The sequence below is a fragment of the Rhinopithecus bieti genome, unplaced genomic scaffold (assembly GCF_001698545.2).
Source record: "Rhinopithecus bieti isolate Rb0 unplaced genomic scaffold, ASM169854v2 scaffold_6506, whole genome shotgun sequence".
In the NCBI taxonomy this organism is placed as follows: domain Eukaryota; kingdom Metazoa; phylum Chordata; class Mammalia; order Primates; family Cercopithecidae; genus Rhinopithecus; species Rhinopithecus bieti.
The window spans coordinates 169,271-181,526 of NW_016805137.1; the positions used below are offsets into that span (position 1 = coordinate 169,271).

The following is a 12,256-nucleotide window of genomic DNA, read 5'->3' on the forward strand; positions in this document are numbered from 1 at the left end:
CCGGTTAAGTTTTGTATTTTTGGTAGAGACAGGGTTTCACCATGTTGCCCAGGCTTGTCTTGAACTCTTGGGCTCAAGCTATCCGCCTGCTTCAGCCTCCCAAGGTGCTGGGATTACAGGTAGGAGCCACCGTGTCCCACTGAATGCCCAGACTTCTAACAAATACATCAGCAAGGCAGTAAACTGATTAATGAACAAACGAACAAACACAGTATATCCAAGAATGTCACTACTGATCAATTCATAACTTTCCAGATTTAAAGGTACAAATATGCTTGCTAAAATTTAAATATAGTCTTTATAATGCTAAGCTTGGCATAAGGCACAATATCCAGATTCTCTTTTTCTTTTCTTTTTTTTTTCTGGAGACACAGTCTCTCAGTCATCCAGGCTGGATGGAGCACAGTGGCGTGATCTTGGCTCACTGCCTCTGTCTCCTGGGTCCAAGCGATTATTGTGCCTCAGCCTCCCAAGTAGCTGAGATTACAGGCGCCCACTATTGAGCCCAGCTAATTTTTGTTTTTTTTCAGTAGAGACAGGTTTTGCCATGTTCCCCAGTCAGGTCTCGAACTCCTGGCCTCATGTGATCCATCCGCCTCAACCTTCCACAGTGCTGGGATTACAGGCGTGAGCCACCACACCCAGCCTCAGATTCTCTTTTTCTGTTTTCCATGTTTCCCTCTCTCCTATCTTCTTCCCTCCCAGTCACCCTCTGCTTACCTGAGCTGGCTTAACAAATCTTGGGGTTAAGGCTGTTAGTTTCTGGAGGAACTCACAAGCTTCCTGTAGTTTGTTATGAGCTTGCAAACCATGAACTGCTCTGCTGAAGTTCCCTGCTGTCTCATCTACGACCTACCGGGAACAAAGAAGTTGTCAAAATTACTTCTACAAGATTACTGTGCTGTAGTAGTCGGGGAGATTGTTTTAATCAAAGTTGACCTTGGATAACGTTATAAACTCTATGAATCACAGCTCTCTGAAACAGTGATTACTTTCAGAAGCTTTACTTCTTCCATACGATCGAGAAAATGAATAACGAGGTTAGACAATGATTGCTCCAAGGGCAAATGAATCTGGAAATAAGATTTATAGCAGTAACTTTAAGTCTTAAGGCCATGAGCAAAGATGAGGGAAACTTGGAAATCAAAAAGCCAAAACTAAACTTTTCTATTCAGAAGTAAGTTTTCCTGTCAGGTTTCCCTCTGTGCGTGTTTCTCTCCATCCAAATGTTCATATTTAAGGCCGGGCGTGGCGGCTCACGCCTGTAATCCCTGTGCTTTGGGAGGCCAAGGCAGGCAGATCATTTGAGGTCAGGAGTTCAAGAGCAGCCCAGCCTACATAGCAAAACCGTCTCTACTAAAAATACAAAAATTAACCAGGCATGGTGATAGACGCCTGTAGTTCCAGCTACTCGGGAGGCAGAGGCAGGAGAATCTTTTGAACCTGGGAGGTGGAGGTTACAGTGAGCAGAGATTGTGCCACTGCACTCCAGCCTGGGCAACAGAGTGAGAATCTGTCTCAAAAAACAAACAAGAGTTCATATTCAAGAGGTAATGACTTAAAATGACTCAAAACAGGAGGTGGGAAGCAGAAAACCTCCCTCCCCTAAGAAACAAACTGAGCAAGTGGCCGCGGTCCCAAAGCTTAAGCGGCCACTGCACTTGCCCTTGAAGTCCAACCCTCAGGCGATCACCGTTAATGCCAACTCCGTGGTGCATTTCTGGAGAACAGCTCACTCACAGCCTAATTCAATCACATAGTCAAGAAATCTTGATTAAATGCTGAACACTGCTAAATTCTCTTAATATTTCTAATAATTTATTATAGATTCTTTTGGATATTCTACACTTCAGGATTTCTATTTAAGAAAAAAAAAAAAAAAAAAACTCTTTGCTTAAACTCCTGTAGGTCAGTTTCTCCCCCCAGTAGAACACCAAATTTCCATTACCCTTGCAGGCAGATCCAGAGTGAACAGGATTATGTTTCTGCAGGGAAATGTTCAACTGCATATAAACAGGGCTCGCTTGAATTTAGGGGAACAAAAGCATGGGGGAAGCAGGATTATTTTCTTCAGTCAATACTGTCAAAGGGGCTTTGCCTTTTTTTGGGTGAGTTTTGCTTTGTTGCTCAGCCTACAATACAGTGGCACAATCACGGTTCACTGTAGTCTGGACATCCCAGGCTCAAGCGACCCTCCCACCTCATCCCCCCAAGTAGCTGGGACTACAGGTACACACCACCACACCTGGCTAATTTTTTTTTTTTTGAATTTTAATAGAGACAAGGTTTCATAATGCTGCCTAAGCTGGTCTCAAACTCCTGGGCTTATGTGATCCTCCACCTCGGCCTCCCATAGTGCTGGGATTACAGGCGTGAGTCACTGTGCCCAGCTAATTTTAATAGAGACAAGGTCTCACTATGTTACCCAGGCTGGTCTCAAACTCCTGGGCTCAAGTGAACCTCTCACCTTGGCCTCCCAAATACTGGGATTTTAGGTGTGACTCACTGAGTCTGGCTGCCTTGTTGTCTATGTTTTTGGGAGGAAAGAAACAAGGCAAAAAGAGAGGACAGTGAGTAGGAGGAATTGTCTAGAAGTTTGCTGCTGCTGAAAAAGCAGGGTAGGTGAACAAAACCTCTTCCCCATCTGAAGCATTAAATACAAGAGCATCATCAAGGAAACGCTGGGCTGTGTATGTGCCGTCAAATTGGCCATTTCCAAGGACTTGTTTAGTTTTTCTTTGGATTGGCATATATGCTGATTTGTCAGATATTCTTAGGTGTAGTTCTGCAGGGAGGCAAATGGTAAACCGAGTACTTTTTTGGGGTCACAAAGCTACCTAGTTGTGACTTGAATTTCCCACGTTTACCTGACCAGATGCATTCTGCAATGACACTTGTAAATGAGAGGTGACGGTATTCAGATGAGCTGCTTCCTTTGGGCTTGAAGTTGTTTCTGCCATAGATTGCCCAGCATGTGTGACAGACACAGGCGTGGTGAGCTGTGTTATCACAGGCAGAGGCTGGCTGCTGGGTTCAGATGTGGCTGTTACCTGTGATGTGATATTTTGTAGTACTGAAGGAAACGGGCTGATGGGATGACACAGGGTCTTGGACTAAAAGATAAAAATAAGTAAAATAAAAGGCTGAATCTGATTTACCATTTAATAATTAAGGCAGCATTTCCCCAAATGCTCTGAAACTCTGTCCTATGAGATATTAATAAGCATTTCTGTTCAAAAATTCTGTGCTCAGAATTTTGAAATTTTGAATTTTGAAATTTTGAGAAAGCTGCATATTACTTAAGATTCATGATTTATATTATTTATTGTCAATCATTCAACAAATTGTTACACATCTATAAGCTGCTGAGGATGTTCTGGAGAACTGAATATGGCAATGAGCAAAAGGAGCCAAGTTCCTGCCCTTGTTGAGCCTGTGTTAGTGGTAGAGGCAGAAAGATAAATTATGTCATGTATTAAATAAGTGCTATGAAGAAGAAAATAAGGGTAAGCAGAGAGAAAGTGGATATCATGGAGGGTGTTCAGTGGTAAGGAGAGGATTTCTTGAGACTGGGTGTCACTGTTTTCTGGGCTGGAGTGCACTGGCACAATCATGGCTCCCTACAGCCTTGACTTCCTGGATTCAAGTGATCCTCCTGCCTCAGCCTCCCAAGTAGCTGGGACTACAGGCACACACCACCATGCCTGGCTACCTTTTTTTGAGATGGAGTCTCACTCTGTTACCCAGGCTGGAGTGCAGTGGCGCCATCTCGGCTCACTGCAGCCTCCTCCCCCTGGTTCAAGCAATTCTCCTGCCTCAGCCTCCTGAGTGACTGGGATTACAGGAACACACCACCACACCTGGATAATTTTTGTATTTTTAGTAGAGACAGGGTTTCACCACGTTGCCCAGGCTGGTCTCAAACTCCTGACCTTAAATGATCCACTGCCTCAGCCTCCCAAAGTGCTGTGATTACAGGCATGAGTCACTGCACCCGGCCTTTTTTCACTTTTTTATAGACAGGATTTCACTATGTTGCCCAGGCTGGTCTCGAACTCCTAGCTTAAATGATCCACCCGCCTCGGCCTCCCAAAGTGCTGGGATTACAGGCATGATCCACCGTGCCTGGTGCAGATGTTATTTTTAATGAGGCAGGAAGACAAAGGGCTTTGCAGAACAGTGGCATGATTTCACTTTGTTTTAACGGATCCTTCTGTGTTTTAAATGATCAACCATTCTGTTGAGAAGGGTCAGAAAAAGGGGCAAGAGTAGAAGCTGATCAGTAGGAGGCAAATGTAAACATTCATTTTTTCTTTCTTTCTTTTTTTTTTTGAGATGGTGTCTTCTTCTGTCACCCAGGCTGGAGTTCAGTGGTGTGATCTTGGCTCACCGCAACCTCCACCTCCCAGGTTCAAGCAATTCTTCTGCCTCAGCCTCCCGAGTAACTGAGATTATGGGCGCCCGCCATCACACCCTACTAATTTTCATATTTTTAGTAGAGACGGGGTTTGACCCTGTTGGCCTGGCTGGCCTCGAAATCCTGGCCTCAAGTGGTCGACCCACCTTGGCCTCTCAAAGTGCGAGGACTACAGGCATAAGCCACTGCACCCAGCCGGCAAATGTGAAAGTTCAGATGGGAGATGGTGACTTGTACCGTGTGGTGATCATGGTGACGACAGTGAGAAAGGGGTTACATTTGGGACCTGTGAAAGACTGCAAAGTCTATAGTCAAAAGCCTTTGTTTTCTTCTCTTCTGATAACATACTATAGGGGTGGCAAAACTTCACTTCCATTCTTTTAGGACTCCAGCTGGGCCTGAGAATTAAACTGACATAAGATAAACAGGAGAAAAGCACACACATTCATTGAGTCCAAGTTTTACGTGGCACAGGCGTCCTCATAAGAAAATGAAGACCTGAAGCAGCAGTTAGAGTCCGTCTCTCCTGTGCTGAATTGGACAAAGAGTAGTTAGTTGTGAAGAAGCAAAATTATGTGGGGAGGCTTAAAAGATAACATTATCTTAACAAGGTCTGTGCAGATTTCTCTGGGTCTTGACTTCTGCTCCTGGAGGATAAGAAAGTTGCATATTCTACATGAGAATTTTATCTCCTGTTTTTAAGAAACAGTACCAAGGTCAGAGTGCTGTTTTGCACCTGCCGTTTTCAAATGCCTTTAACTGAAAGCATCAATATACCAGAGTGGCATATTTTTAACCCTTTCAATTTCAAGGGCTAGTGGTTGCTGCTCTGCAGAACACAGCTTGGGGAATACTGATGTGAGGGATTTTTTTTACTTCATCCCGATTTTTTTTTTTTGAGATGGAGTCTCACTCTGTCACCCAACCTGGAGTGCAATGGCACAATCTTGGCCCACAGCAAACTCCACCTCCCGGGTTCAAGCAATTCTCCTGCCTCAGCCTCCTGAGTAGCTGGGATAACAGGCATGCACCACCACGCCTGGCTAATTTTGTATTTTAGTAGAGACAAGGTTTCACCATGTTGGCCAGGCTGGTCTCGAACTCCCGACCTCAGGTGATCTGCCTGCGTCGGCCTTCCAAAGTGCTGGGATTATGGGTGTGAGCCACCATGCCCGGCCCCTGTTCTTTTACACCTCCTGAGTAGCTGGGATAACAGGCATGCACCACCACGCCTGGCTAATTTTTGTATTTTTAGTAGAGACAAGGTTTCACCATGTTGGCCAGGCTGGTCTCGAACTCCCGACCTCAGGTGATCTGCCTGCGTCGGCCTTCCAAAGTGCTGGGATTATGGGTGTGAGCCACCATGCCCGGCCCCTGTTCTTTTACACCGTTAGAGACACTTATTTTTGCAGTAAGCATTGAGTCAAACAAATGCGTATCTGTGTTTAGGCATCAACTGAAGGGTTTCTACATAGGACACAAGGGCAAGAATGCTGAGAGATTTCTTGAAGGTGAAACTTTATAGATTGTGTGGACAGTTTCCACTTTTTTTTTTTTTAAGACAGAGTCTCGCTCTGTCCCCCAGGCTGGAGTGCAGTGGCCGGATCTCGGCTCACTGCAAGCTCCGCCTCCCGGGTTTACGCCATTCTCCTGCCTCAGCCTCCCGAGTAGCTGGGACTACAGGCGCCCGCCACCTCGCCCGGCTAGTTTTTTTGTATTTTTTAGTAGAGACGGGGTTTCACCGTGTTAGCCAGGATGGTCTCGATCTCCTGACCTCGTGATCCGCCCGTCTCGGCCTCCCAAAGTGCTGGGATTACAGGCGTGAGCCACCGCGCCCGGCCCAGTTTCCATCTTTATTTTCCTTTCCCTTTCTGTTTGATGTTTACATTTTATTGCATTGTGTTTTTGTAAGACGCCACAAGTCCTTTTTGGAACGAAGCAGGGAATAAACACCCAACCAACAAATACATGATAATTACATCAGCATGAAAGCCAGAAAGATAGGCTTTAGAAATTCCTATAACAAGTTTGGAGATGGTGGCTCACACCTGTAATCCCAGCACTTTGGGAGGCTGAGGCAGGTGGACTGCTTGAGGTCAGGATTTTGAGACCAGCCTGGCCAACATAGCAAAACCTCGTCTCTACTAAAAACGCAGAAATTAGCCGGGTTTGGTGGCACAGGCCTGTAATCCCAACTACTTGGGAGGCTGAGGCAGGAGAATTACTTGAACCCGGGAGGTAGAGGTTGCAGTGAGCCAAGATCACACCACTGCACTCCAGCCTGGGTGACAGAGTGAGACCCTGTCTCAAAAAAATAAATAAATAAATAAAAATAAAAATAAATCCTTGAAGCACCTATTAAGCCCTTTTTTTTTCCCTGCATGTAAGTACTTTATTTTCCTTATTAGAAAACTATATTCAGAACACTTTAGAAGATCGGGCCGGGCGCGGTGGCTCAAGCCTGTAATCCCAGCACTTTGGGAGGCCGAGACGGGCGGATCACGAGGTCAGGAGATCGAGACCATCCTGGCTAACACAGGGAAACCCCGTCTCTACTAAAAAAATACAAAAAACTAGCCGGGCGAGGTGGCGGGCGCCTGTAGTCCCAGCTACTTGGGAGGCTGAGGCAGGAGAATGGCGTAAACCCGGGAGGCGGAGCTTGCAGTGAGCTGAGATCCGGCCGCTGCACTCCAGCCTGGGCAACAGAGTGAGACTCCGCCTCAAAAAAAAAAGAAAAAAAAAAAAAAAAAAAAAGAAGCTCGAGCTCTGACCAGATCTACCAGGTATGACAAAGAGATCAACATTTCACAATGTATGTTGTCAGGGGAAGTACTTACCAGATGAGCAGGAAGAGGATGGTGACATGAGGTTGAAAGAGGACCAGGTCCTATAGAAAAAAGAAGGCAGACTAAGTTCAAGTAAAAGCCTAAGACAGAAATATTTGTTTTACTTGAGGACTTCTTATTCATGGCTAAAAAATAATGCAAATTGTTTTACATAGAAAATCAAGGCCGGGCATGGTGACTCATGTCTGTAATCCCAGCACTTTGGGAGGATGAGGCAGGCAGATCACTTGAGGTCAGGAGCTTGAGACCAGCCTGGCCAACGTGGTAAAACCCCATCTCTACTAAAAACATAATAATTAGCTGGCGTGGTGGCAGGTGCATATAATCCCAGCTACTTGGGAGGCTGAGGCAGGAGAATTGTTTGAACCTGGGAGGCAGAGGTTGCAGTGAGCCGAGATCGTGCCACCGCACTCTAGCCTGGGCAACAGAGCTAGATTCCACACCACCCCCGCCCCCCGCAAAAAAATAAAGATAAGGAAGGAAAGACAAAAGGAAACCTATGCTGATCACTCAAGAACCTGGGAATGGAATCCAGAGGACTCCAAGAAAAGCACAGCCCTGAAAATTATTAACAGCAAAATCCAGAAAAAAAGTTCAGAAAGCTGTAAATACGTCCTTAATAGGAACGAAAAAGGTTATTTCCCCAAATAAAAGGTCTCACATATTTATTACTGCATCAGCTTACGAGTGAAGAGCATAGAAACAAAGAGAAAAACCATTTTCCCAATAAAACATGCCTGAAAATGTGGTGACTTATTCAGCTTGAAATGGTGAGGTGACAGTGATTGATATAGAGATGACCTTGATTGATACAGCATAAGTACATGTGCCATCTTAACGTGCAATTCCTTACAGACCCAGCATGCCTCTTCTCCAGTGTCTCCTCCTGGAGTTGTACCTGATTTTATCAGTTGTATGTGATTTTATCATCCACTGGGGAATCCGATGATTTTGCTTTTATTTCTTGGCCAGGGATCACTTGATTCTGAAAGTCTTGTGAGAAGACATGGCAAGAAACCGAGTCAACCACAGCCACCAGGATGATGGAGAAGGGTAGAGGGAACCAAACAAAATCGTAAGGATAAACCATTTGAAGCTAACATGCGCCAGAATGAGGTACATTAAAAGAAAAATAAATGATATCAAAGGATTTCAAGATGACAAAAAAATACTGTACAAAAATTAAAATCCACCTGGGAGGGAATACTGAGCAGATGTGGAAAAATTAGTCCTTGATATGGAAGATAAATGTAAGGTGCCCTCCTCTAACAACAGAAAGGGTGATCAACATGAAACCATTCCTTTCATCTAAAGAGAGTACAGGAAAGACACAGAGGATAGGAAGCAGCAATGCGGCACATAGATACCTGATATTTCTTAAGGACAGAACCAGAACAAATGAAATAGAAGTGATACGTAGGATGTTCTTGATTCAAGAAAGATGTGTGTATGCAGCATCATGTTCTAGGCACAATGAGTGAAAAGTAACCTAGATGCACACTAAGAAAATTTTTGAATCACAAAAAACTTTTACAAACAATCTGATAGAGACTTTAAAAGGCTGCTTGGAGTGCGGTGACTTGATTATGGCTCTAACAGCCTCTAACTCTGGGTTTAAACTATCCTCCTGCCTCAGCCTCCTGAGTAGCTGAGACTAGAGGCATGCACCAGCAAACCTGCCTAAGTTTTTTTTAATTTTATTTTAAAAGTTTTGTAGAGACAGAGACCCAGTATGTTGCCCAGGTTGGACTCGAACTCCTGGCCTCAAGCAGTCCTTCCAACTCAGCCTCCCAAAGTGCTGGGATTACAGGTGTGAGCCAAAGTCTGCTGAGGGGAGATCCAGCCCGCAAACTTTATAAAGGATTCTGCATACATAAATATTAGGCATATTGCTTGTTAGGTAAATTGCCCCACAATAAGGCAGTCTACATTTTTCCCAATGAGGAGATTTTAAAAAGCATTTCTGGGGCAAGCTTGACAATATAAACTTAAAGGATGTAGGTGAAATAGTCACATGGCTATTTAATTCAGTAATTTAGTTTTACTATGACATTTAAGCCACATGTTATATAAAGTAATATTGGAAGCATTGCTCTCACGAAACTCACATTTCATGACACAGCTTAAACATTTCAAATGCGTCTTTAACATCATTGCATTAATTATCATCAGAACAACTTTTGGATTTAACAGTTTTCCAAAATACGTCATCTTTACTTCCACCTAATGCTATCACTAAGCATTTTCCTACAACTCACAAGTCCCCTTTTACAAAGGATTGAGCAAAGTTGGATTTTACATTTGTTCTTCAAATATATATTCATGTCTCTAAATAAAACTGTCTAAATTGCTAAGTGATATTTAAAGGGTTTGTTGACCAGGACGTCTAACACTTGCACTGTGAGGTCATACCCTGAGGAATGATCACGAGATCCACTTTAAATTGATCTGTTTTACTTCTTTCTTTCCGTTGATCTCTATAACCAGCCATCCACTGATAGTGATTGCTATCATTTCAGGCTAATGCATCCTTCCCAAATAGTACTTGGTTTTCAAAATTAACTAAACAAGTGTTAACACCATAATTTGAAAGACTTTGCAAGAACTTTAAGACGACTTTCTCTTTGTTGATGAAAAATTTTGTGGGAATAAAACCTTGTCTTTTATTTGGGAATATATGAAAAGAAGATGGCCAAGGGCGTATCAAGAAAACACATATATAAAATGAAGGCAAAGATTGCCATATTAAGGTCAGACAGAAGAGGATGCAATGAATATTGGGCACGTGCTATAATCCATTTCAGCATTAATTCAGTCTCGTGCATTCCTTTAGCAGAAACTGACTCCATGGATTTTAAGGTTACTAGAGAAGTAATGCATTACCTGGGGGCGTCTTGCCTCTTGCTATTTCAACTCCTCTTTTTGTCTTCTCGGGTCTCTGGTACAAATGAGAATCATTTCCATTTCTTTCATAATGGGCATCTCTGTCCAAAATGCCATCTATTTGGAAGCCAATACACAATTTATAGGTGATAGTTATGGCTACAAGTCTATAAAACCATCATTACACGCACTTATGTGATAATTAGGAAAACACAAATTAAAAATTCCTATCCAGTTTTTTAAGGACACTAAGAATTCTGCGTAGCCCTTTTGCTCTGGAGCCTGCTCACACCACATTATGGCGTCCCACATTTCAAATTAAGCCCACTAGTTGGGTCAACACTGAGAAGTTCATTAACCATTTATGCCCAGTGTTCCATTGTTGGAACACTAAGCTTGTGGAGCTATTTACATCCTACTGCTTAAGGTCATCGCCAGGGTCTGATTTTTCACCAAAAAGTTTGCAACCTCCAGCATAAATGGAAAATTCCATACTAAGTGTAATATTCTCCTTTGTGTTCTTTAACTCTCATTGACAGAGATAAAACAGTTCAGAAGGTGGGTGATAACATTCTTTTTTTGAGATGGAGTTTTTGCTCTGTTGCCCAGGCTGGAGTGCAATGGCGTGATCTTGGCTCACTGCAATCTCCACCTCCCGGGTTCAAGTGATTCTCCTGCCTCAGCCTCCCGAGTAGCTGGGATTACAAGCACGTGTCACCACATCTGGCTAATTTTTGTATTTTTAGTAGAAACGAGGTTTCACCATGTTGGCCAGGTTGGTCTTGAACTCCTGACCTCAGGTAATCTGCCCACCTTGGCCTCCCAAAGTGCTGGGATTACAGGCATGAGCCACCACGCCCAGCTGGCAATAACATTCTTGAACATGCCTCCTTGCATACATGAGTGAGCAAGAGTTTCTCACACACGCTATTGGACATGGCTAGAGAAAATCATAACCACGATGACTATGGCTCTGCTTAAATTCACCATCATGAAGCTCGGGCGGCCTGCCTTCACACTGCCTGGCAGTCATACTGTTTCCACTCTCCCAGGTGACTCCCACTTCCCTCTCTCTACTCAACCTCCAACACCTGGGAGCCTTCCTCAGTCTCATTCTCAGGTCAGGTGATAACCTTGCTTTCTAACTCAAGGAGAATATCAGAGCAATTTAGAGTCCTTCCATGACTCTGACCATCAAATCTAGCTGCCTACCAGCACCTGTACCTGTAGAGAGACAATGCCTTCTCTCATGCTGCTACAAATCTTCCTACTCCTACCCAAAGTGAATCCCTCTAGTTGTTTAGTAGCTCAGATTAAGTACATCATTCCTGCATGCTATTTTTTTTCTGTCTTAAAAAAAAAAACCCAACAACTTATAATGGCCTCATGAACTATTGCCCCAGCTGTTTTCTGCTCTTGAGCAAAATTACCTTAAAAACTGTCCAAACTTGTTAGCGCCAATTCTTCTCTCCTCTCCTTCCCTACTTTTAGGGATTGCTTTTTAAAATATTGACAGGCCAGGCGCGGTGGCTCACGCCTGTAATCCCAGCTTTTTGGGAGGCTTAGGAGAGTGTATCACCTCAGGTCAGGGGTTCTAGACCAGCCTGGCCAGGATGGTGAACCCCACCCCCCTCCCGCCATCTCTACTAAAAATACAAAAATTAGCCGGGTGCCTGTAACCCCAGCTACTTGGGAGGCTGAGGCAGGAAAATCACTTGAACCTGGGAGGTGGAGGTCGCAGTGAGCCAAGATCGTGCCATTGTACTCCAGCCTGGGCAACAAGAGCAAAACTCCATCTCAAAAACAAAACAAAACAAAAAACAGTTGACGTAAATTGTTTTATAATTGCTTTAGTCTGTTTTGTGCTGCTGTAAGAGAATATCACAAACAGGGTAATTTATCAAGAACAGAAATCTAATTCTCACAGTTCTGCATGCTGGACGTCGAAGATGAAGTCACTGGCACTTGCAGTTGCATGAGGGCTACATCCTCATAAAGTGGGAGGGCAAGAGAAGCCCGCCTTCTGCCAGCTCCTTTTATAAGGACACCTAATTCCATTCACGAGGGAGGAACCCTGTAGGACAACCCACCTCTTAAAGCCCCACCTCTT

General features: G+C 44.0%; 1 protein-coding gene across 1 annotated transcript in view; it reads right to left on the minus strand.

Moving 5' to 3' along the window:
* The window catches only part of PKD1L3 (polycystin 1 like 3, transient receptor potential channel interacting), a 90,934-nt gene that overhangs the window by 74,383 nt on the left and 4,295 nt on the right, over window positions 1-12,256 (minus strand). Inside the window, 4 exon segments of the mRNA XM_017871296.1 lie at window positions 721-852; window positions 2,868-3,113; window positions 7,255-7,304; window positions 10,147-10,263. Of these exon segments, the coding sequence (XP_017726785.1) occupies window positions 721-852; window positions 2,868-3,113; window positions 7,255-7,304; window positions 10,147-10,263 (545 nt within the window).